The sequence below is a fragment of the Triturus cristatus genome, chromosome 8, assembly GCF_964204655.1.
Source record: "Triturus cristatus chromosome 8, aTriCri1.1, whole genome shotgun sequence".
NCBI lineage: Eukaryota > Metazoa > Chordata > Amphibia > Caudata > Salamandridae > Triturus > Triturus cristatus.
Window position 1 is genome coordinate 617,048,656 of NC_140591.1, and position 26,094 is coordinate 617,074,749.

The window sequence follows — 26,094 nt, forward strand, 5'->3', positions numbered from 1 at the left end:
TTTCAGCTAAACTAGGTGGCAGACCAGTGAAAGAGCTGATTGTTCAAGGCTAAATGCATTTCTACTGCCACCTATGGAGCGGGTCTTTGGGGAATTGAAAATCCACAACTACTACAAAAAACAGAAAACCAGTTTTTGTGTTATCTTTTAGGAGTTTCTAAATCAACATCGACTTTTTTTTATACATATCGAATTGGGTATGCTGTACATTTCAGATATTATTAAAATTGCGCCTATACTCTTGTGGCATAAGATTTGTGTTACTCCTGAGACTCAATTGAATAGAGACTTGATTACTGACTGTCTCAAACTCGACGGATTAACCAATATCAAATGGCTCACCTACGTAAGAAACATGATGACTGACCTTGGCCATCCTGAGTTCTTCACAAGGCCTTCTACCATGGAAACGGTTTCCAGGAAGACCCTAAGAGAGTTGGCCTTAAACCACTTAACAACTAACAGATGGAACCTGGAAAAAACAAAAAATACAGTCATCAACTTCCAAAAAATAACCATGCAAGAAGGCCTCCAAAATTATCTGCTAACTCAGCCTACTTGTTACGCCCGAATGCTTCCGACTCGTCTCAGATTTGGGAATATTTTTCGTATGATTGCTTTCCCTCTCTGCAACTCTTGGTCAAATGAACTCCCACTATGCCCTTGTGATGATACCTCTGCCCAATCTAATATTCATTGTGTTCTTTTTTGTAAATTCTACCAGCTGCCCAGGGGGGCTTTTTTGAAACCACTTTTAAAGTCCTGGGGGATCCGTACTTGTAGACTGGCCATGTTTAGGTTATTACAGCTGGAAAATGAATGTACTATCATTGCAGTAACGAGTTTTTTGAAGCTGGCTGTTAAGTTTCGGAGCTCTATGTAATTATTTTAATATGCATTTTCTGCAATTCTTCATTAACAGGGGATTGTTCTGATTGACTTTGATTATATAAAAACAAAATCCTCTTAATATTTTTATCTGTATATATATGTATGTACTTTTTAATGTATGTTTTTTAATGTATGCTTTTATGATTTCACTTTGAAAATCGAATAAAGCTTTCTTGATTGATTGATTGAATGATAACACACTTTCTCCCTCCCCTCCTCTTCTATGTTGTCCCCAGTGCTCCCTCCCCCTCTTTCTAGTTTGACTTGAATTAATCACCACCAGCCAGTGGATGTAGTTGGACTGTTGTTGTACTCTTGTTTTTTCTTTATATAGATTGAGAACCTAAAAACAATAAAGTATAGACAAATCCAATAAATCTACCATTTCAATAGTGATACCGATGTTTTGGCATTGCCAGTCACTTTTATCAATGCAAAGAACAGCAGCAGCAAAAAATAAACAAACAAACTTAAGCTGCCGCAGCTTCGTGGCATGTGCATGCACATGAGTCACAATGCTTGTCCATGTATGAAACACATTACAGCTGCCATTTTTTAGGTCCCACCAACCAGACAGCAAGGAGAAGAACTATTGTAGGCTTACCAATAACTTAAAGTGAGATTAATCTCTGCCGCTGCTTAACACGGTTTGGCTTTGTTCTTGTGTATGGTAAAGGGGACCATACCCTCATTAGCGTTCTTTTAAGTGGCTGACTTGCAGCCTTCCACTACTCACATCAAGAGAACTACTTTTTGGGTAAGCACTTCATGAAAGTGCATTTGTTTTCCAGCTCTTTACCTTGTGTTCTTCTCTCCTACCAAATAATCACCCACATCCTGTGTTGCTCTCCCTTGTACCCTGCTTTTTCCCATCTTCCCCAACATCTACACTTCAATTGCCCCCTCCACTCCCACAGTACTCTATAGCGCTCACCCAAGACAGTGCATGTGTTTGTTTGCTAGACATATTGCTAGAGGGATGACAGCCCACCCATTGCCTATAATTGGCTGGCTTCATTATTACCATCATTTGATTGCTTCTTATTCGTTCAAGAGTGTGGGTTTTACTTCCTATTCTTGTGTTTGTCCCGCCCCTGGAGCATGGACAAATTACTGTGTCCTTCCGCCTGCCAAAGAACTATTTTTTCTTTTTGTTTAAGCACTCCACGAGAGTGCAAGTGTTTTCCATCTGTTTCCCGAATGTTCTTCTGCCCGCACTCTGCCACACTCTGTTTTCCTCTCACACCTGTGTTTCTACGGCACTCCTGGGTGTTCCCTTCTTGCACATGCTTGCTCCATGCTAACTTCACATTGCTGTCTTTCGTTCGAAACCTCCATCCACTCCCCATGTTGCTTTCCCCCACTGCGCTCCCAGTTTTGCTTCTGCCCCTCACTCTCATACTCCTTGCTTACCCAGCATTGCTTCCCCCACCAACGTTATAAATAAATATATAAAAACACTATGTCACAACTAATGTCACCACACACAGCGGGATAAAGCCAATTGAAGTGAGTGAACTCACTGCCCCATGCTCTATACCATGATAGGTGTTTAGACTTGGCACCAATGGTGTGGGTCTCCCTTCCATTTTTTGCTGTTGCCTCCTGTGTTTTTTGCTGGTCTAAATGCTTTGGGCACTTTGCCACAGCTGTTCAGTGCCAAAGTGCAAGTGCTCCCTTTTGTAAATTGTTGTGATGGCTTAGTGATTCCATGATTGGCATATTTGATTTACTTGTCAGGCCCTAGTATAGTGCACTGTGTGTGTCCAGGGCCTGTAAATCAAATGCTGCTGGTGTGCTTGCAGCACCGATTGTGCCACCCACAGAAGCAGCTTGTAAAATGTGGCTCAGGCCTGCCATTGCAGAGCCTCTGTGTAGTCTGGGACTGTCATGTTGACTTGGCAAGTTCACACACTTGCCAGTCCCTAAACCTTCCCTTTTCTACATGTTAGTCACCCCTAAGGTAGGCCCAATGTACCCCTGTGGGCAGGGTGCATTGTATGTGAAAGGTAGGACATGCCCTGATGTGTGTGGCATGTCCCGATAGTGAAATTCTGCCGATTTCGTTTTTCACTATTGCAAGGCTATCTGTTCCAATAGGCCAGAATGGGCAGTTTGTTTATAACATCTTATAAACATAACTGACCCTAGGAACAAGATGGGAAATAAAGTTTAGTATGCCTGAATTCAGAATGTTAAAGTGCAGGAAAGATGCATAGCACTGAGAACCAGACACCCTACATCTTCCCCCTTATATAACAGCAACAAAATGAATACAAGAATTAAGCATGTAAATAGCATAAGTGATATAAATGTGTGCATGCTGCAAACAACGTAATGGAAACTTGCAGAGCAAGAACACAAAGCATTTCATGGAAAGACATGCAATAAATCCATAAGGTGAAATTAAATGAAACATCACAATATGGAAGGAGAAGACATTGCAAAGAATGAATAACACACACATCTTACCCTTTTTCGGAGCAAATTGGAAAAAAGTAATATGTAAGAGAAGTCCACGCAGAGTAATATACAAAAGTGGCAATTACAATCTGTAATCCATGAGAAGGTACACGTAGATTCTTTCCAGATCGTCGGCAAATGTAATAAGGGTAAATAAGTCCAGTGTCCGAGATGTAGATAGATGATGAGGGTTTACTGAAGAAGTACAAGATGTAGATAGCAAGATAGAATGAGCCCCACCAGGAGCAGCTCCCCTGCAGCTTAGCCCATACTCCCAACTGACACCACAACCAGGCATCCCAACATTCCATTACCTCACCATGCACACCAGCATTACACAGCACATCCACACTGGCTGAGCAGCAAGGCAGAGAAGCAGGAAAGATGCACAGCACTGAAAACCTGATAACACACAAATGTACTGTAAACCTGGTGCATTCGTTTTTTTTGGGGAAATGTGGCCTTCGCTGTAAATGGTGAGCCCCAAATCCCATGCACCAAATACATGAGCACACCAGCTCCTTGTTGATGCCCAATGAAGGCCACATTACCTTGAGCTACTGGTCGAAAGCTGTAAATTGCATAAATTCACAGGATCTGGTAATATATGATTTACATATATGATAGTTGCATGTTGGTTATCTGTGCATGTGAGTCACAGAAATTAAGTGTCACGCCACGCTATGAAACGCACTGATTGGATAATTGAACAGGTTAATCAGCTTAACATCTGTAACAGATTTGGGGGAGGGGGCTATGAGCAAAGTTTTCTAGTTACTTTTGCCTAGTGCACCACACTGGTGATGAGCGAGTGGGACTGATGCCCAAAGGAAGGGGGGGGGGGGGGGGGCAATACATAAGAACCAAGTGACAAAGTATATTTTCACATCACAATATGTCACATTAGTCACTCCCAACTGGGAAAAAGCGTAGTAACATTGGGGGGTGGCAAGGAAGAATATGAAAAGTAACAGTGCCATCCATATAAAGGAAATGGAAAGAAGCAAGCACTGGTTAAGCCCATAGGTCTGGCATTGGCAAGCTGATGTTCCAGTTAATTTTTCTGTTAATCTAAGAGTATGTCACAATAATGCAGAAAGAACATGTGCCACCATCTGAATGCGGCTGCCAATATGTTTCCAATAAAAAAAGATTCATTGAAAAAATATTAACCATTGCAGAGTTTTAATATAAGAGTATCGGCGCTTTCTAGCAGACAGGTGTGCTTGGAACCAATACAGAAACCCTATGATTTAATGCGCATCACAAGAAAACGATCTTTTCTCGCACAAAGAAAAGGCACTTTTGGCTTAGATTTAATGTAAAATGTAGACAAAATGTAAACAATAAGGATTAAAAACAATTAGAACAAGCATTTGCAATGCAATAGGTCTCGCATTTACGCGAGTTTGAGCTATTGGCATTGCAAATAACAATGCCTTTTATTTTTGTTTTAGTTTAAAAAACAAATAAAAGGCATTGTCATTTACAGTGCCAATAGCTTAAACTCGCGTAAATGCGAGACCTACTGCATTGCAAATGCTTGTTATTAGGCTAGCACTCCAAAAGAGTGCATGTGTCTGCAGCTTGCTCCTGCCTCTCCCACCCACTCTGGCAATGTGATTGGTTGCCCTGTCCTTCCCACCCGCTCCAGCATAGTTGTTGGTTGATCCTACCCCTTCCACTTTCCTATTGCTTTCCCCTGTACCTCCCACTTCTTCATGGGTCTTACTCCCCCTGTCATTGGCCAAAGTCATAAAGCTTTTCCCCCCCAAATTTTAAGATCTGCTTTACAGTATTGGCCTTGACGCTGTGCATTATGGCTGAAAGCAAAAAGAGAACAAGCATTGCCATAGCCAATAGGTCTTGCCTTTGGGACCTTATAAGTGTTTGGTTATCCAGCACAATATCCTTGGTGCAAAAACATCAACTGTTGCATGGTTAAACACTTAGAAGTCCCAAAGGCGAGACCTATTGGCTATGCCAATGCTTGCTGTGCTCTTGCAGGAGGACCCTTCATGGGCCAGCTGCCTTTAAGGAGTCGTTCCCGAAAAAGGGACTGTTTAGGAGTGTCCTTACCGACCAGAGTCAAGAATACTTGGCCCCTAGCTCCTTGATGGCCCAAACACCGATCACCTAAACTTAACTAAATAAATAAATAAAAGAATCATAAAATAAAATACAATTGCACTGGTTAGTAGCATCATGCACATGGTAGTGATACACTTCAAATTTACAGGACATGACAGTATAGTTAATCTGTAGATGCCTCACACAGTGTTGTGTTTCAGGCATTAACATTTGATCAGGGAGAATTGATAAGTGAGCCTCTGCTGGGATATATTGACCTCTTCATAGCTCAATAAAACATTTTTTTAGTTATTGCCACCAGATGGCACTTCTGATAAAAACAATAAGAATAGCAAGGAGACACGTGGCTTTTAGTGGAATGTTCACAAGGACGCATGTCTTTCACACGAGGAAAACACATTTTAAACATGTAATTCCGATGAACATGTATTGCCATAAATAAGGTTTTCACCATGTATTTCTGATTAAAAAAAAAAAAAAGTATCATGTAACACTTCAGCTCGAGTAAATTCAAACAACTATCAAGCACGATGTAAACTATAAGAGGAGATAGTAGTTCTACTTTCTTATCATTAATGAACCCGAATTGGCAAGTACAAAGAAAAAAACCCATAATGTTTTGGGAACTTTGTGGTAAAATTAAACCCGTTTATGTAGGGTAGTAACTACTTTTATTTATACAGATGATGATAAGAAAGAAGTGCATTAATAAATCACCCATGTCAGGACAGTATACTGCACACACACATCACAGGGCCACTAGTATTATGAGATTCTGTGGCAGCTACTTTTTGCGCATAAATAAGGATTTGTCACATCTTTCAGTTGCATATGTATTTGGCTGTTAAACGGGTACTAATAAGGTAAAATCTTTGCCCAGGCAGTATTACTAGGTGTAACAAGCATTGGTCGTGGGGAATGCAAAGATGGGGGCTGCAGCAGGAGAGAGAGGCGGAGGGAGTTGTGTGCACGCGCGCGCCGGCAAACACGTGAGTGAAAGTAATCAGAAAGCTGGCAGCTGTGCACGTTCACGCACGCATTAGGCCGGCAAAAGCCAGTGGGAAGCACTTTTAAAACCCCACTTACTAAAAGTCGAGCAACAGCGCATGCGCTGCTGTAGGCTCTACCTAAAAAAGCAAAATGATGCGGTCACACACCAGACATAAGTCTATCACTGTCATGCATAATACTCCAAAGACGTTGACAGCAAAAAAATGACATTGTCACATACCACCAATAAACCCAAAAAACACGATATTACCATAAACAGACCTCAGCATCATAGAATACCAACCTACCATGTGATACTTTTATAACTAGAACTGTTCTCTGGCAGTACAAATTGCAATCAAAAAACCTACGATATCCCAAAAAACAAAAGGAAAATATAAACTCCTTTGGCATACCAAGCAGTACACATAAAACACCACAAAGAGTTTATTAGATCACGCTTGCTTTACTTTCAAACTGACACAAAGCGTTTGAAAAAAAATTGGTCAAAATTCTTACCCCCGACATCAACAAATGACAGACACTATCAAACAATGATTCCTCTGGAGTGATTACCAGAATTCCCTAATCAGCATGAAAGAGCATCTAGATAAAAAAAAAGCATGCTACAATGCTAAATTGCCTTTAAAATGCGAGTGCAGACCTATTGGCTTTGCCAATGCTTGCCTGCACTGATTTTTGGTTCCTTTCAGTTTAATTTATCTTTCCAAGAGAGTAATTTTCAAAAGGTGGATCAAAAAAGTATGTGAGCACAAAAAAAGAAAGGCAAGTGTGTCTAGGTAATAGCATGAAGCGTCGTCGTACTCAAAAGAAATTAAATAATTTCATGTTTTTTGAAAAAAGAATGAAGTGGGGAGGGGTAAAGAACGAGCAGCAATAGACAAGCAGGGGTGAGCGTTAACAGAGAGAGAAGCATATTGATTTACAGTTTACCAAGTGACTACTTTTTGCTAAAGCGGACTCAGATTACAAAACGGGCGTGAAAGCATTTAAGGAGTACTTACCACTCTAAAGTAACCTAGGTTATAGGTGATTGAAATTTACAAAGGCAAGAAACAGAGAAATGAATCAACTTCACACACACAACTAAGTAATTTGGTATCACCTTTTGTATGCCAGCCCTTGAAATTAGAAAGCAAATCATATATGGGTGTCTGTCAGACCTCCTTCGAGGGCCAATTGGGCAAGCACGGGCTACAGAGACTCAGCTGTGGGGGTTGGGATCATACGCCTGTGATATAATGGAGCCAGCTCTACTATGGCTCTGTAAACTGAGCTATGTACAACGCCTTCAACACTCCACTATTAGTGGTAGTGATGACTAGGGCAGCAATACAGGAATCTCAGGGAGGTATTGTAGAGAGGGTACAAGCTCAGAACTCAACAATCACCAAGTAGCACAAATATTGATCGTCCAACCCGATGCTTACTTTAGTAAAAGAAAGTATTTTAATCCACACTTAAAACGCAACACTTCACAGCACAACCAACAGTTACTAATTCTTCTACTGGTGCTAAGGCTATTGCGCTTGACCTCCTACACACCCGACTCCATATCCTGGGTGTTCTTTCTTACCCACTTTTTGGCAGGTCAAAACATGTCTCCCAGCTGGGGTTTGAGTATCTCTCAGGCATGTCTCTCCCAATGGGGTTTCAGAACCTCTCAAACAAGTATCAGTGCTTGGATGCAGACTACCCTAGAGTTCACATTACCCTAGATTTCAGTTTGTAGCGCTCAGTTACTTTAGCAAGTCTCAGTTTTGTACAGTCTCAAGCGCAGGTTTTGGAGTAAGGTTCTGACAACAGTATGTGGAGGGGGTAAGCGCGATGCCTCACTCTCGCTTCTGGGAGAGATTCATCTGCAGGAGGCTTGTTCCGCTATCCAGGAGAATGACAACATCAGAATAGAAGCAGAGACCAAAGTCCCTGCAGGCAAGTGTCAGCTCCAGTGAGCATTGGACCATCTTCAGGTCATTGGTGAGTGGCAATCAGAGGGTCAACAAAGTCAGACGTCAGAGGCACAGAACAGCCGCCACAGGGCACACCGATGCAGCAGCAGAGGAACAGCTTAAGTGCAGACTGAATGGCGGCCAACTGGCCCACCCCCACAAGACTTCTGGATGGCGGTACACAGTGCTGTGAGAGCTAAATTCTTGAAGGCTGCATAGTTATCTGTGGGGACAAGCATCTTGGGAGCAGTGGTTGTGACAGCTGTCTGCCATTTATCTAGGAATTGTTCACACAAAAAGACTGGCACTCATACACTTCAGGGCATTTGGATAGCTTTCCTGAGTCTTCGGCCAGCAGACCCAAACAGCTCTGGGGTGTCAAGCTGTTCTTGCACTTCAGGTCAGTCACACCTCTACCTGGCTGGCAGGCTCCTTCCCCTTCTCAACAGAATCATGACTTCAATGAGCTTTAGGTCAGAGATTCAATTTCGTAAAGCTTGACCAGATTTCAGGTGATGTCCCAATGCGTCTGGAAAGCTGGCTGTCAGAAAGGAACCGGTTGTCGCTGCACAGCAGTCCTCTCAGCACTCTTCGGAGCCCTCCTTCTTGGTTGAGGAGAACTTGTGACTTGAACAGTAAGTTGGTCAGTGAGTCCCACACTTACATAGGTCAAGCTGATGAGATGTGGTTCCACGCTCTACATTTTCAGAACTAAATTGGCGTGGTTCTTCTTTCACCTGTACTATCCAGGCTGTTCCCCACAAACCCTTTGTGTAGAGTGATGTTCATTACAGCAATAACATCTAGCCTAGAGTACCCACAGAGGTGGCAAAAAGAGTTGACTGTTTTTGCACGTAGCTCACCAACAGCCACACTGAAAGCGATCAAGAAAGAGAAAAGGGAGGAGCCTAGCGCGCATCCAAGATGGTCGCGTGAGCACAGGGCTCCCCGGACCCTCGCTGCTCCTCGGAATTTATCCTGACAATATCCTGACGTGGTTTATGGAATCTGGGAGATGACGACCGGCTGAGCACGTATCTCTTTTCAGAAATTTAATCGGACCTGGGAATCCTGAGTTATCGTTGTTTGAACTTTTGGGACCCACCCGACGGAGGTGCCCGGGGCGAAGGTGAACCGTGGAGCCGTGTCGCAATTGAACAACAGCGGCTGCGGCTCGGTGCCAGGGGCCGCTCGACCACTTTCGGTTTCACTTTCAGACCTCAGGGGGCTGGCCGGTGGAGCGCTTGAGGTGGCGGGGTGTTTCCTCGACCTCTGCACAAGGCTTTGTCTCCACCTGCCACTAGAGTGCCTATCGCCTTGGGTCCCCCCGCACCGCCATATTGTTGCCTCGGGTGAGGCGCTGGTTTCCAGGGCCTGTACCTCAGCTACTTTTGATCGGCGGTCCCCCTCGGAGTCTGTGACCACATGGGGGGCAAGGGGGGCCCGAGGGGCGTAAGACTAAGGCCTCCCTCCGTGGGGGATCGGTCCAGACCAACAACATGGACCGCTACACTCAGGGCAGAGGCTCCCCTGGAACGGCCGGTCCCCCCTCAGACGCCGCCGGTGGGGGCACATCCGTCTCTTCGGAACTTTCCCTACAGGATATCATGGGCGCCATTGATGGCATCAGGGAGACCATCGCCACGCAATACGAGGCCCTGGCCCGCAAGATCGATACGGTGGCGATTGATGTCACCTTAATACGGGCGGATCTCTCCAAAACAAACGAGAGGGTTCAAACTCTCGATGCGCGGACCTCCACCCTTGGTGCGGATGTGTCGGGCCTGCAGGCCGCGCTTGGTGACATCAAGGTGGTCAATGATCAGATGGCCCGGCGGCTGGAGGACTTCGAGGGACGGGCCTGACGCAACAACATCCGTGTCATCGGCGTACCGGAGTCCTCCGACGACCGCCCGGTTGACCTCCTGGTCGAGGAACTCATCCTCCAACAGCTGACCCCTGCGGGCTTGAGTAAATTCTTTGCCGTTGAGCGGGCTCATCGAGTTCCGGGCGGGCGGCCACGGCCGGGGGCCCCCCCGAGGCCTATCGTGGCCAAACTGTTTTACTACAGAGACCGGGATGCGATTCTGCAGGCCTCACGTGTCCATGGCCCGGTTCGACATGAGAACTCATCCATTAACTTTTATCCGGACTTTACTCAACTTGTCCAGAAACAGCGGATGGGATTCCAGGGGGTGAAACGTCGTCTTCGTGAGCTGGGCCTAAAGTACTCTATGCTCTACCCTGCCAAACTCCGAGTGGAACATGAGGATCGGACTGCCTTCTTGGACTCTCCTGTGGCCGTGAGTGACTGGCTGGACTCGCTACCGGACAGAGGTGGCCGTCCCGGGCCCTCTGCAGGTGCCAACGGTGACGGGTCCCCTTTGGAGTGACTCTTGGTCCTTGATTTTGCCATTTTGCACTGCTCAGCTGGGTTGTACTTCTTTGGTTCAGTGTGTTTTGCTAGGACCTGTACGGGGGGCGGGCGGGGACGGGTCCCTTTCCTCCTCCGGGGTCTTTTTGTAGACTGGGGTTAGTTGGGCGACAGGCACACTGCAAGTTGGGGGGGGGGTTTGGCCCGCAGGGGTGCAGGGTGGGGGGAGTTGGGTGTTGGGGGGGGTGGGGGGGAAGGAGGGGTTGTTTTGTCGTGTGTTTTTTGTTTGCAGGGCGAGGTATTGATTTTCTTCCACTTTTGGGACTTGTGCTACTTGCGGGGGGACCTTTGATCTATTGGAGGGGATGGGGGGGGGACGGGTTGAAGCTGATGTCATGGAACGTCAATGGGTTGGGGGACCGTATCAAACGGGGTGTAGTACTGCAGTATCTGCGTCGTCTGACTCCTGATGTGGTGTTTATCCAGGAGACGCATCTGGTTGGTAATGTCTGCCATGCAATGAACAGGGGGGGATACCGCCTCGTGGCTCACTCTGGTTTCACAACTGGCTCCAGGGGGGTGGGCATTCTCCTGCGATCCTCACTTCCGTTGGAGATCACCAGGGTAGTCTCAGATGACAGAGGGCGTTATGTTTGTCTGACTGGGAGGTGGGAGGGGCATCCCCTTGCCCTGGTCTCAGTTTACGTCCCCCCGGGCCTCCAGAACTCCACCTTCGCGGACTTGGGTCGAATGCTGCTTGAACTTCCGGGCAGTCTTTTGCTTATGGGCGGGGACTTTAACTCGGTGGTCTCGGGTGACCTGGATCGTCACCCACCCAGGGCCCTCCCCGCTGCCCAGGCTTGGCTAGGTGGTCTGTTGGAGACCTTCGGCCTGGTGGATAGTTGGCGATTAATGCATCCGACCCAATGTCAATACACCTTTCACTCTGGGGCACATGGGAGTCTTTCTAGGTTAGACTATTTCCTTATGCCCGCGGCGCAGACGGGTCGAATTCGAGAGGTCAGGCACCTGGCGAGGGGTATCTCCGATCATTCCCCGCTGTGGCTGCTCTTTGACACCGAGTCGCGGTCTGCAGGGCGGATCGCTCCCATTAACCCGTGGTACCTGCGAGACCCTACGACTCGCGATAGTCTGGTTAAGGCTATGGACCAATACTTTCTTGAAAACGAGGGGTCGGTGTTGTCTGCAATGTCTCTGTGGGAAGCCTTTAAAACCGTAATCCGCGGACACGCCCTCTCCCAGATAGTGGTGGCTAAGAAGCTCAGGAGTGAGGCGGTGGTGACGCTGGAGACTGACATCTCGGGGCTGGAGTCGGCCTTGGAGGCGGGTGCCACTCCGGACGGGCTCCACGCCCTCAGCCTGAAACAGTTTGAATACTTCAAACTGTTTGAATTCTTGTCACTGACGCTGCCAAAACTATGTATAGGGAGCAGCAGGGTCGATTGTATGATGCCGGGGACAAGGCGGGAAAGCTGATTGCGTGGCTGGACAAGAAGGAGAGAGTGAATCGTGTGGTCCCGGAGTTGCGTGTCTCGGATGGAGTGTGTGTGACTGAGCCTGGTGAGATTGTGGAATGTTTTGCCGACCACCTCCGGACCGTGTACTCCCCGGTGACTGATAGGGATGAGGAAGACTCTTGCCTTCTACTGAGGGACATTGCTTTGCCCGGCCTGTCCGCCGAGGACCGTGAGCGGCTGGACGCTCCCTTGTCGGTAGATGAAATAGCGACTGCGATTCGATCCCTTCGCTCGGGCAAGGCCATGGGTCCCAACGGTCTCCCTATCGAATTATATAAGTTGCGCCCGGATAAACTAGCGCCCTTCCTCCGTCGTATGTTTCAGGAGTCCCTTGAGGCCGGTTCCCTTCCGCTCGACCAGCGACTGGCCACGATAGTCGTGATCCCCAAGGAAGGTAAGCCGCGGGACCGCTGTGCCTCCTACAGGCCTATCTCACTGCTAAATGCAGAGCCTAAAATCCTGGCTAAAGTCCTTGCCAATCGTTTGTTGGGCGTCATCTGCGATCTGATTCATCCTGATCAATGCGGCTTCATCCCGCATCGCAACACCGCCCTCAACTTGCGGCGTCTCCATGGCGCCCTCGCCAGGGCAGAATACCTCTCCGAACCGGCCGTGCTGGTTTCTTTAGATGCCACGATGGCCTTCGACACCATCGAGTGGCCATTTCTCTGGGCTGCCTTGACCAGATTCGGCTTTGGGGAGGGGTTTCTTGGCTGGGTGAAGCTTCTCTACACGGGACCCATGGCTCAGGTGGTGGTTAATGGGCGGGTCTCTCGGCCCTTCGCTCTCGGTAGGGGTACGAGGCAGGGGTGCCCGTTGTCCCCTCTGCTCTTTGCTCTCGCCCTGGAGCCACTCGCTGCTTGGCTCCGCTGGGAGCCCTCGATCAGGGGGATCCGGTGGGCCCCGGGCTTTGAGGATCGGGTCTCGTTATATGCGGACGATATTCTCCTGTATCTTACCTCGCCGCGGCAGTCGCTTAACGTTCTCTTCGATGTTCTGACTTCCTACGGGAGAAATTCGGGTCTCACGATTAACTGGTCTAAATCCTGTGTCTATCCTATCTCCGGTGGCCCCCCTCTCCTGCCGCCTCGGCTTCCGATTCAAATATCTCTGTCCGGCTTTAAATACCTGGGGATACACGTCTCGTTGGACCCGGTGGCTCGCTATGAGCACAATCTCCTGCTTCCACTTCGGCGTTTGAGGGAAGACACGGCGCGGTGGTGTAGGCTGCCCTTGTCCCCACTGGGTCGGGCAGCATTGTTTAAAATGATGTCCCTTCCCAGATTCCTCTATGCACTTCAGAACTCCTTCGACATCATTCCAGTGGCCTACTTTCGGGAGGTGGAGAGCCTGCAGAGGAGACTGGTGTGGGACGGACGGGCGCGTATCGCCCTGGCCAAGCTTACTCTCCCCTGGTACGATGGGGGCATCGCGCTTCCCGACATTCGCAGGTATTATTGGGCCTCGCAGTTATCGGCCATTAACCATGCCACGTATGCGCCCGGCTTGAATCCGGCGTATGAGATGGATAAATTCTTGCTCCTCGGTGGGAACTATAACAGGGCGCTTTACTCCCGCTCGGCTGGACGGACCCTGACGGGCCCTACTAAGATCGCGGTACGGATCTGGAGGGCGGCCAATGTAGCCATGGGCTGGAGTGAGCGACTAACATGTGCTACTCCTTTATTTGCCTCCGACCGACTGGGAAGCCTCTGGACAACGAAGGGGTTTGACCGTTGGGACACGATTGGCATCAGTAGAGTGGGAGACTTATGGATGAAGGGCGCGGTTAAGACCTTCGCGGCGCTCCAGAGCGAATACGAACTCACGGAAAAGGAGTTCTTCCGATACGCCCAGGTTCGGCACGCCCTGCTCTCTGTCTTTGGGGAGGGGACCAAGATCCCTGCCTCTTCGCCCCTCGAGGACCGCATACTCGATGGTCATGTCCCCGACAGTACTATCTCTTTAATCTATAAAAAACTTATTAATAATCGGGCTGACCTCTTGGTGCGCCTTCGGGAGACGTGGACGGGGGACGGGGTGGAATTAGACGACGAGGACTGGCAGTCCGCACTATCGTCCCCCAAGGAAGTAGCCATTCCAGCCCGTCTCCGCCTGGTCCAGCTAAAGATTCTCCACCGGGTGTATGTGACGGGCCCCCGTCTGGTCTCGATGGGATTCTCGGAAGATGGGCTCTGTAAGCGGGGGTGTGGGCTCAGTGCCACCTTTCTCCATATCCTTTGGGAGTGCCGGGAGGTGGCGGAATACTGGCGGCGGGTTCATGGGGTCATGGGACAAGTCACCGGGGTTGCGCTGCTGCCGGAGGTGCGTCGCTGTGTCTTGAATGTGTGGGAGCCCAATGATTATAACGCGGCTCAGACTCGGTGGGCGGCCCTGGGATACATGATTGCCAAGAGGGATATTGCGCAGCTTTGGGGCTCCCAGCGGCCACCCACCGTGTCAGTATGGAAGGAGAACATGGACTGGTGTATGTTCAGGGAGAAGACTGTGTATGTGGCCCGCGGTAAACCCGGGGCATGGGGTAGAATTTGGGGGCAATGGAACGCGTATCGTGGGGGTATCTGTACGCCCCCCCTAGTGGACACCGATATTGCCTTGTCCCCCTGACCCTTGATGGTTCCTTGCAACTGGTTGTAATAATCGAATATAGATGTTCCTCTCCCGTTACCCCCCCCCGATCTTTCAGTACTCCCTCCTGTTGATAGCTAATTGAAGATTTGGAGTAAAGTCCCCCGGATGTAGCCTGACCCACGCTTTTTGCCCTTATGCCTCGCCTTTTGTTTTTAGTTGTTATTTATGTTAAATGTATGTCTCCTGCTTCTTTCGAGCTATCCTGAGCCATTTACGGGGCTGGGCCCCAGAAGTCGCCTACTGCCTTAACCAATGTACGATCCTTTCTGAATCTAGCGGCCGGCCCTGGTGGTTGTAGGCCCATGCTTGTAACTGACTTATTGTTTCAATAAAAAATTTAAAAAAAAAAAAAAAAAAAAAAAAAGAAAGAGAAAAGGGTGGCCTCACCTAAACGACCTTGCTCATCCCAAACAACAGATGCTGTAGTTCCATAACTCACTCACACCATCCACCAAATGGCAGTGCAACACACAACAGGAAGACTGGGAGGGGGGTGAGTATCCTGTGACTAAGACGGGGGAGAAGATGCTGTAACTAGGCCCTATTGGAATAGACAGGTTTTCAGTTTTTTGTGAAATTCTAAGATGGATCTGGCAGCTCTAACATGTAACAGGATATCGTTCCATAAATTAGGAGCCAGGTAAGAAGAGGCACAAACCCTGGCTCTTCGGAAGCAGGTTGTCAGAACAGAGGTGTCTGGAAGTTGATGCAGTTGAAATGGTGTGCAAGACCTTGGCTTGTTTATTGCTCTGAAGGTGTGAGGTAGGAGTTTGAAGAGAGTGTATTTGTATATGGGGTGCCAGGGAAGGTCGTGGGGGTAATTTGATATGTGTGTGCATAGTGGGAGTTTAAGAGAGAGTTTGGCTGCTGCATTCTTAATGATGTGGAGTCTCTTGGTGAGCTGTACAGTGATTTCGACATAGAGGGTGTTTCAATGGTCCATTCTGCTGGTGATCAGTGCTTAAGTAACGAATCTTCGGGTGCTTAGCAGGAGCCATCTAAAACTTTAAGGAGTTCCAGGGTGTAAATGCAGGTGGAAGGGACCGTGTTGACCTCGTTGATATTGAGATTCTATTCTAGATCATGAGCCATAGGTTCCTTACGGATTTAAGGTGTTGGTTGTAGTTCTGTGGGCCACCAAGCTGCAGACCCAAGGGAGTTGTTTTTGCCGATGGCGACCACTTACGTTTTGTCGGAATCGAGTGTCAGGTTCGGACATGCAGTAGGTGAACTTCATTTGAGTGCAGTAGGTGAACTTCATTTGAGAGGTGGAGGTGGAGAGGGAGAGGGAGAGATGAGTTAGGTGTCAATCATGTAGGTGATGTTTTGAGTCAGAGGGAATTGACGGTGCTAGCATGTAGATGCCGAAGAGCTTAGGGATGAATGAGGGGTGCCACAGATCAGATTGGAGGCAGAGTACAGGACGAGTCAAAGTTTGGGTGCACCAATTGAGGAAGAAGCTGATCCAACGGAGTGACGGATCGTGCTTGAAATTGGCCGAGAAGGGTGAGTGCTGGTGTGTCACCCCTTATCCCTGATTAGACAAATGTCATTTATGGAGGCAATGAGGATGGCATTGGTGCTGTGGTTTGATCTGAATCGTGATTAGGCAGGGCCCAGGAGGCAGTCAGCATTGAGGTGGTCAGCCAGTCAAATGTTGATGATTTTTTTCAAGACTTCTGCTGAGTAGGGGAGGAGGGAGTTGGGTCTGTATTTTGCTAGTCTACTGAGGGTTTTTTTTTTTGGAGGACTGAGATAATGTCATGTTTCTAGACGTCTGAGAAGGTGGCTGTTGTGAGAGAGTTGAAGAAGATTGGCGTGAGGGTGGTGCAGATGGAGATCAAGTCCTTTGCTGAAGATGAAGAGGGGGGCACGGATCCGTGGAGGCTCCAGAGTGGATGGAGTACATGGTGGAGGCAGTTAATAGATGGGTGATGGTATGCCAACATGACAAGGTGGTTTTGGAGTGTACTTCTCATCAGTTGGGAGAATGTCAGCAGTAAAGCGGTCCAGTTAAGGTGCGAAGTTGTTGTAAATGGTGGGGATTTTGTTGGCATTGTATTGCATTTTATATTGTACATATTAAATGTTTGCAGCACATGTACCACAAGCATGAGAGTCAGAAGCAGACAAAGTGGATAGATCATGGGATGTAAGCAGGAGCAGAACATGATATGCACTACCAATAAAAATAGGTACAACATATGGTGACAGCAATACAGGATGCTTACATCTTTTGACTAAATACATCAAACAACTCAATGGCATTGCCACAGATCTGGCCACAATGTAATTTAGAAGAGGGTGGATACAACTGTCAAGCTCTAAGATGCAGCAGGGCAACAGTTAAAGTAAAGTGTTAGGCATTTCTACAGCTAAGAACTACAACGCTACTGGTGAAATTAAAAGCATACACTGATGCAAGTCCAACATCTTTGTACTACATGGACAATTCACACTATGACTTTAAAGAAAGGCAACTGCACTAGAACTCTGTATGTAGCAGAAAAAAGAAGGCTACATGACAGGAAAAAAAACTACAATTTGGGAGAAGCAGTGCTATAAAAGTAAGGGGTGGGGAAATATCGATCCAGATCATGGTTCTGGCAGCTATTACTGGGGCAGATGTGGGATTTGGACAACCCAGGGAAACATGATGAATTTGTCATGGTGTCATTCCCTGACACAAGGGCACATTTAAGCAGCACCTGCATGTTGTCTGCATTCCGTTTGGAATAGCAACATGCAAACAGCGAGGGGGCTCTCATTTACACTTCCAGCTGGGCCCAAAACAAAAGCCAGATTTAAAGGGCTACCAGCCCTCCTTTTGTTGGAGTGATCTGGAGCCTAACACACAGACGCCAAAGCAATGGAAGAAAACAAAGGTGCACAGCATTTTATCACTTCACAAGTACTTAAGATAAGCTATGATTTGGAGACAGGTTTTTAAACTTTGTTCAACTCCCTGTGTAAGAGATGTGCAAGAGGCATCTGTCCGTATGTGTAATTCCATAAATACTGATGTTAATGGTACCTATTATTTCCATTTAATTCTTTTTATACCTATACCTATCACAGTGTAGGGTGTCGGAGCACTTTACATTACACAGAGAGGCACAATAAGTCATACATGTGTGTAAACCAATGTACAGAAAATGGTACATATGACAATGAGGGTTATAACGTATAAGGTGGTGTAGGAATCACATATCACATTATATGTTAAGAGTGAACTGTTGGGAGAAACACAAAGCCAAGATATAAAATTAAACGCAGTGATTTTGCTTGTCTGTACTAAACGACTTTATTACTTCCCAAAGGAACTTTTCTTTGCAATCTTAGAATAACCAATTGGGAAAAAATAGATAATAAACCCATGGCTTACAGTTTGCATGCAGCTCCTTAATGCTGGTAAATAACACACTTTGCTTAATCAGAAGGCTTGCAACTCATGAACTGTAAATAACAGAATGATATCAGTGTGAGAAGCAACAGTTCACTTGCCTATCTAAATAAAATATAAATCTATGATCTGCTTGCTGCACTGTGTGCTTTGCAGCAGGTATTTTAACCCTCTATGTTGCTTTATGAGTCACAAACAGCGTCACAAACAGTGACTGGACAAAACACAGAACTCTCCCGAAACTGTGTTACCCACTTGAGTTATCTTACGCTCTTATAATCCCCTCAAAATTGCTGGGCACACAATGAGATGTACAGGTGTCTTAACCCTGGAAGATATTTTAAAATGCATCCTGTTTGTGATCATTTAAGTAATATAGAACAACTTTACTATCACATATGGCCTTGTTGCCAATTTCTTTGCAAATGTTTTAAATAAATATATATGTTGACTGTCAGATTATGCATTTCAAGCTCAGCCCCTCGTGACTGCATCCTCGTTCCTCTGACACACCTTGACCCTCATCTTATGGATTCCCGGAGCAGGTTTTTTGCAATTCCAGCACTGGGAGAAGGTTGAGCAGTTATCTGTTGTCTTACAGGTGTTTACCGAACCTGGTCTTTAACTACTTGGCAAATTACTAATTCGTAAGAGTAAATTTTAAATACGCTAACTTTTTCAGTATTTCCTCTGGGGCAGATAGGGAACGTCATTAAAAACATAAAATATATATGTATTCTTTAAAAATTCAATAAAGTCACTTGAAGTCAAAGAAATTGTAAAATATCTACCCCTAAACAATGTGGGTTCGCTGTAAAAAAAAAATGACAAAAGCTACTGACAAATATTCATAAGTTGCGAATGATATAATCACCTAGTTTTGTAACCAGCAAATAGAACATCTTATGTTTTAGTGTGGGGCTTGAAACCACCCCTCTTCTCCACTGGCTGGCTTCCTAAATGTAGGCCAGCCATTGGAGGAGAGGGGCGTCTGTCCATTTAAGCCCCATCTTTTTGGGATTCGGGGCGTGTTTTTTAGTTTCTTTCTCTGCTCTGGAATGTAAACATTCCAGCCAATGGGAAGAGGAGAGAAAGAAAAACACGCCCCCGAATCCGAAAATGACGCAGCGTTTCTCCGAGGCATTTCTGCTTGACCTCGGAGAAAGATGGTGGTGTTCATAGCGTCATCCCCGTCCACCATGGTACCCCGTACACGGCCCAACTGGTGCTCGTCTCCTCCCCCTGCTCTCGGCTCCCTCGGTGCTCCTGTGTCCGGCTGCTGCTCTGGTCTCCTCCCCCTGTCCTCTCCGGCTGGCGCTGTTCGCTCTCCTCCCCCTGACGCTCGCTCCCTCTCCTCGGGCTAAAGATGGTGGTGTTCATGGCGGGCCGAAGCTACCCAGTGACGTGACGCGCAGCTCTGACGGATGGGCCTGCTCCGGGAGAATCTGCGGCCTGCCGCTTGGGTGATTTGTCCCCTCGCCCTCTCTCGCCTCAGCGCTGCTGCATACTCTCGGCCCCTCCCTTCTCCTGGGCTCTCTGCACTTTTAAATTATTAGCCACAAAATGTATACTACTATTCCCTAGCCACGTCCCTCTCGCCAATTCTCCGCCTCTAGATGCTGTTTGCCTCTCGTTCCTGGCCTCTAATACCTGCCCCATACGCTATCTATATGCGGGCTTTACCGCTACCTTCAATGATGTGGCGTTATAGCCAGATCTGCCAACTTTGGCACTGAGAAACAAGCTCCAGTCCCGGCGCCGGCTCACCATCTTGTGATTCTGGGCAAATCACTTAACCTTTCTGTGCTAAAACAAAATGAATCTTACTTTTCCTTGTGTAATGTAACTAGTGCTCATGTAATGCGTTCCAATGCGCTACATAGAACTGCAAAAAGAAAGAAAATAACTCTTGGTTTTATTCCCAGCCTCTGTGGGCCACCCCTAACTTTTGCCTCTACCCTGGAAAAGGGACTAACAGCCAGTAAGGGGGGAAAGGAGGGGTGGGGGGGTTAGGCTGCCGTGCACAAACGCGGCTGTCTAAACTCGCGTGTAAAGGAAGTAGGCGGCAAACATGCGCGTCTCCCACCTGCACGTGCATTGTAATCAAAAGCTGCTGTGAAGTTCTAAGCAGGAGTGTAACCGGGTGCTGTTATCCGAGTTGTATTGGCAGGAAGGTCAGGCTATAATTCTTCACCTCCTACTATGCTATGCACCAGGACTAAATTGGTTAAGAGGTGGTCTCAAAACACCAGTACATACAGTTGAATGTCTAACGCAGTGGTGAGAAGTCATTATGGGACTGTTGGCTTAATTCATCTGTTTTCAGTGCAGAATCAAATTAAGCCGGGGACAGAGCTCCTACTGTAATCTACGACGCCAAAAAACACAGTGCTCTGAACTGTCAACTGCATTGTTTGTGCTGCGACATTCTAACCAATCAGCTGTGCACCGCCGACCATGCACAGAAACCGCTCCGGTGCTAGGATTATCGAAGTCCCATGCTAAATGATATTTTGCTGTTTGGGCACTCCTTCTAATCTTGCAACACGGACATTAGTATCCATCTGGTGAGTTCATGATAGCGCCATAAGGCAGCTGCCTACAATGGCCCTAACTTAGCACCGGCCACGGGCAGCAATCACAAACCACTCACCAGTGCTTTACCTCCCCCCACCAGCCCTCCCCACAAACACACCCTTTCGGACCTGTACATGTTTATTTAACTAGCGCTGCAAGCCTCAGTTGGATTACTGGCAGCTGGCGTGCCTTTCGTTTGTTAGTTGCTTGTTTACGAGATGCAGAGGAGCGCCAGCAAGACAAGAAAACGGCCAAGCCTCGCCCGAAGTTACAGAACAATGAAACATTACCCTATAACTGATGCAGCTCGTGCACACATACATTCGTATATACATTATTTGAAAGGTTGTTTCTGCAATATTAGGGACTCCACAGTGCGGGGGGCGCTTTTTCTGGGCTGGGGTCTGATGGTGCACAACAGACCAGACCATGCTCTCGGGGGGGGGGGGGGGGCGGAAGGCTTTTCATGGGGTCGGAGAGTGCACAACAGACCAGACCATGCAAAAAACATTGCCATTTACAATACCAACAACTTTAAACTTTGCAAATGCTACACCTATTGCATTGCCAATGCTCTGTGTGTGTGTGTGTGGGAGGCTCTGTGTGTGTGGCTCTGTGTGTGTGGCTTTTTTTGTAGGTGGCTCTATGCGTGGTGGCTCTGTCTGTGTGTGGGTAACTCTGTGTGTGTGTAGGTGGCTCTATATGTGTTTGGGGGTTGCTCTATGTGAGTGACTCTGTGTGGGTGGCTCTGTGTGGGTGGCTCTGTGTGTGGGTGCAAATGCAATAGGTCTCGCATTTGAGAGTGATTAAGCTATTGACATTGTAGATAACGATGCCGTTTCTTTAACCCCTTCGACGCTTATGACGGAACTGTTCCGTCATGGCCCCGCCCGCGCTCAGAACCTTCAGCACTGCGCGGAAATCCGCGCAGCGCTGAAGGGGTTAAATGTTTTAAAAACAAAAAATAATAATGTCATGAGCAATGCCAATAGCTTTAACAATGCCGAGACCATTGCATTGTAAATGCTTGTTTGTATGTTTCTTTGACTTCGACACGATAAACTACAAACATTACATTACTACACAGTGCTGAGAACTATAAAACAGTGGATACCAGCATCAAATGATAAACAGTATTTACAGAACACGTGCAAGTTTGGATCGGACTATGTTATTATTGGTGTTTTGACTTGTGTATTCTACACCCGGTACAAGTTACACTCTCATGTGATTTGAATCAGTTGCTCTAGGTACAGACTCTCCAATACAAAAATCACAGCTCTCAATTAACCTCTCGGGTGCCAAGGACGTGCTGGAGACGTCCTCGGCATCAGTGCTCAGGTGCTGTAAAACTCAAAAAGGATGTAAGATGGTTCTCTCAAGAGAAAATATACCCTTATCTTTCTAGTAAAATAAGGAACCCAAACCAAATCCAGAAAAGCTAGTCTGTGTCATAGATCAGTCCAACATAAACTATAAGTTCAAACAAGTCTTAGATAAGAATTGGAAGATTCTTAACGTCAATGATGAAGAAACACCCACACAGAAACCCATGGTAGCCTTTAGAAGGAATTCCAACCTCAGAGACAAACTAGTACATAGTAGAGAAAAACCACATGTCTCTGTGAGACAAACTACCATAGACGGTTTACCTCCTCCAGTAGGAAATTACAGCTGTGGCAACGGTCATGCTTGTGCATCAGTAATAACTACAGAAACCTGGACATATGGAGAAAACTCAGGCAAGCTAAAAACAATGACAAATTGTAGAAGCTCCAATATCATCTATATGATACTATGCCCCTGTGGCCTAGCCTATATAGGCGAGACATCTAGAGAATTCCGCATAAGGCTCTCTGAGCATAAATCCGCTATCAGAACAGGTAAAATACAAGCACCTCTAGTCAGACACTATGAAGAAAGCCAACATGCAGAAACAGACCTACGTTGGTTAATTTTAGAACGAGTGAAATGTTTACCAGGCAAAGACCAAACCAAAACACGCAAACAACCAGAAACCTTTTGGAATTTCTCATTAGACACAGTACGCAAAGGCTTAAATGAAGAGATAACATGGCTGGTGACAACATAAGACCCATTAACGGTAGTTCTCTGATCTTCATCACTTTATTTTGTCCTAAACACTCTCCACTTAATATAATCTCAGCAGTGATACCAACTACACAGTTTGGGCCATCTCTGCAACCTATAGAACATTTAAAGACAATATTATGACTTTTCAGATGTAAATCACACCTTGACTATTACATCTCGTTTGTCATTACCCATCAGTGAAGCACTATGGGTAACTACCCATAAGCACACAATTCTGGGCACACATTTTCCATCACTGACATCCATACTTAGATTAAGTAATTTCTCCTAAAGGAAGTTTCAGCATTTTACACTGGGCGTTACTTCCTGGATTGAAAATACTCTGGTAAACCATATAGAAATCTTTGTGAAAATTCGCACATGAGTATTCGCACACACGCATACTACCCTTATTTATCAGATTTTGTTTACCCTTCAAAGATGGCGCCCAACCTCGCGAATTTTTTACTAACACTTAGAGTTATGCATTTTAGACATCACGAGCTCAACGTAAAAAACACAGATATTGCTGAGACATCACAAGCCTAGTGCAATAAATTGTGGAGTATTGTCGCGAAAAAATACTCACACATATACATATTATTTTTACCTATTAGATTCCGTTTCTCATGCCTACCCTCTTAAATATAAAAATAACAATTGATGGACAGAATGCAGAACAATGTCATACATTCACCCCAGTACAGAGATCTGGGCCTAAATCCATCGTTTTTTTGCTCACCATGCCATTCCAGTTTGAACCCGGCCATATGCAAATCAGTCTTGACCCTGTGCCCCATGGGAACAGTCCAGCCCGAACTGCCAAGCCAGGTCCTCCCTGGACTGGAAACAAGCATCCTAGGACCGGTTTCGGGCTTTCAGCCCTCATCAGCCAGGATAGCCTGATTCCAGTGGCATGGAGAGCAAGGGACTCACGTCTGAGCATACCCTTCCCACTCGGGGTGACAAATGCAAAAATAACAATTGATGGACAGAATGCAGAACAATGTCATACATTCACCCCAGTACAGAGATCTGGGCCTAAATCCATCGTTTTTTTGCTCACCATGCCATTCCAGTTTGAACCCGGCCATATGCAAATCAGTCTTGACCCTGTGCCCCATGGGAACAGTCCAGCCCGAACTGCCAAGCCAGGTCCTCCCTGGACTGGAAACAAGCATCCTAGGACCGGTTTCGGGCTTTGCATATGGCCATGTCTGAACTGGGGTGGCAGAGTGGGCTAAAGAATGGTGATGGATCAAACCCAGATCTGTTGACTGGGTGTGAGTGTTTGATTGCTTCTGATGCTCCGTCCATCACCACCCCCTTTTGTACTGCTTTGTTCGCCATAAGTTGGCAGGGTATGCTCAGACGTGAGTCCCTTGCTCACTTTGCCACTGGATTCAAGCAAGCCTGGCTGAAGACGGCTGAAATGCCAGAAACCAGTCCTAGGAAGCTTGTTTCCGGTCCAGGGAAGGCATGGCTTGGCAGTACGGGCTGGACTGTTCCCATGAGGCACAGGGTCAGACTGATTTGCATATGGCCATGTCTGAACTGGGGTGGCAGAGTGGGCTAAAGAATGGTGATGGATCAAACCCAGATCTGTTGACTGGGTGTGAGTGTTTGATTGCTTCTGATGCTCCGTCCATCACCACCCCCTTTTGTACTGCTTTGTTCGCCATAAGTTGGCAGGGTATGCTCAGACGTGAGTCCCTTGCTCACTTTGCCACTGGATTCAAGCAAGCCTGGCTGAAGACGGCTGAAATGCCAGAAACCAGTCCTAGGAAGCTTGTTTCCGGTCCAGGGAAGGCATGGCTTGGCAGTACGGGCTGGACTGTTCCCATGAGGCACAGGGTCAGACTGATTTGCATATGGCCATGTCTGAACTGGGGTGGCAGAGTGGGCTAAAGAATGGTGATGGATCAAACCCAGATCTGTTGACTGGGTGTGAGTGTTTGATTGCTTCTGATGCTCCGTCCATCACCACCCCCTTTTGTACTGCTTTGTTCGCCATAAGTTGGCAGGGTATGCTCAGACGTGAGTCCCTTGCTCACTTTGCCACTGGATTCAAGCAAGCCTGGCTGAAGACGGCTGAAATGCCAGAAACCAGTCCTAGGAAGCTTGTTTCCGGTCCAGGGAAGGCATGGCTTGGCAGTACGGGCTGGACTGTTCCCATGAGGCACAGGGTCAGACTGATTTGCATATGGCCATGTCTGAACTGGGGTGGCAGAGTGGGCTAAAGAATGGTGATGGATCAAACCCAGATCTGTTGACTGGGTGTGAGTGTTTGATTGCTTCTGATGCTCCGTCCATCACCACCCCCTTTTGTACTGCTTTACCCTCTTAAATATGGCACCCTACTACGTAAAAACCCCCTTTAACACTCATTTCCATGTTTTGTTGGACATTGCGCGATCAGCGCTTAAAACGTAGAAGTAAACAATATGTTTAGGACTGTGTGTCCTATGTTTATTTTTCTAATATGGCGCCCAACTGTAAATCTGCCAACACAGTAGATCACGCATTATAGACATCCCAAGACTAGTGCATAGGACATATCTACCAACTTTCTGTTCAGAGTCGTAGTTCCGTTTCTCTTAAATATCAAGCCTGCACAGCTATGGACGTTTCCCAATAATCGCAGATAGTTATGTCATAGCCATTCATTGAGCCTCATGCTCTTTCTAAGATGGCGCCCGAGTTTGCTATAGTTTCCCATGTTTAGAACCGGACACACCTCAGATATCGCGAGATCCACGCACAGCATGCATATACATACAGGACTGATAAAAATTCTACCTCACTTGTGTGGCTGGTCCTAGCGCCCATGATACGAAATCCCCCAACATGCAATATGAAGAAATCAGCAATAGGGGAAGCTCTGGCGTTTGGAGCCAAAACTCCGTGGCCACCCATGGAACCCTACCAAACCCAGACATTTATGAAAACTACACTTCCAGGGAAGTTTAGGGAGGTGTGTCCCGGGTGGATAACGCAACATTTTATCACCCACAATGCTGTGTACATCTCAAACTTTGCTTAAAATTGCAC

At 47.0% G+C, this 26,094-nt stretch overlaps 1 protein-coding gene across 4 annotated transcripts in view; it reads right to left on the bottom strand.

Annotated features, from left to right (window-relative positions):
* LOC146802490 (uncharacterized) overlaps nucleotides 1-26,094 on the bottom strand; it is a 175,066-nt gene that overhangs the window by 146,219 nt on the left and 2,753 nt on the right. For 3 of the 4 annotated variants that reach the window (XM_085622086.1, XM_085622083.1, XM_085622085.1), the window contains exon 2: nucleotides 368-472. The exons of the other annotated variant lie outside the window; for it this stretch is intronic. In XM_085622086.1, the coding sequence (XP_085478212.1) occupies nucleotides 368-472 (105 nt within the window). The remainder of the gene's footprint in view (nucleotides 1-367; nucleotides 473-26,094) is intronic. 4 annotated transcript variants of the gene reach the window in all.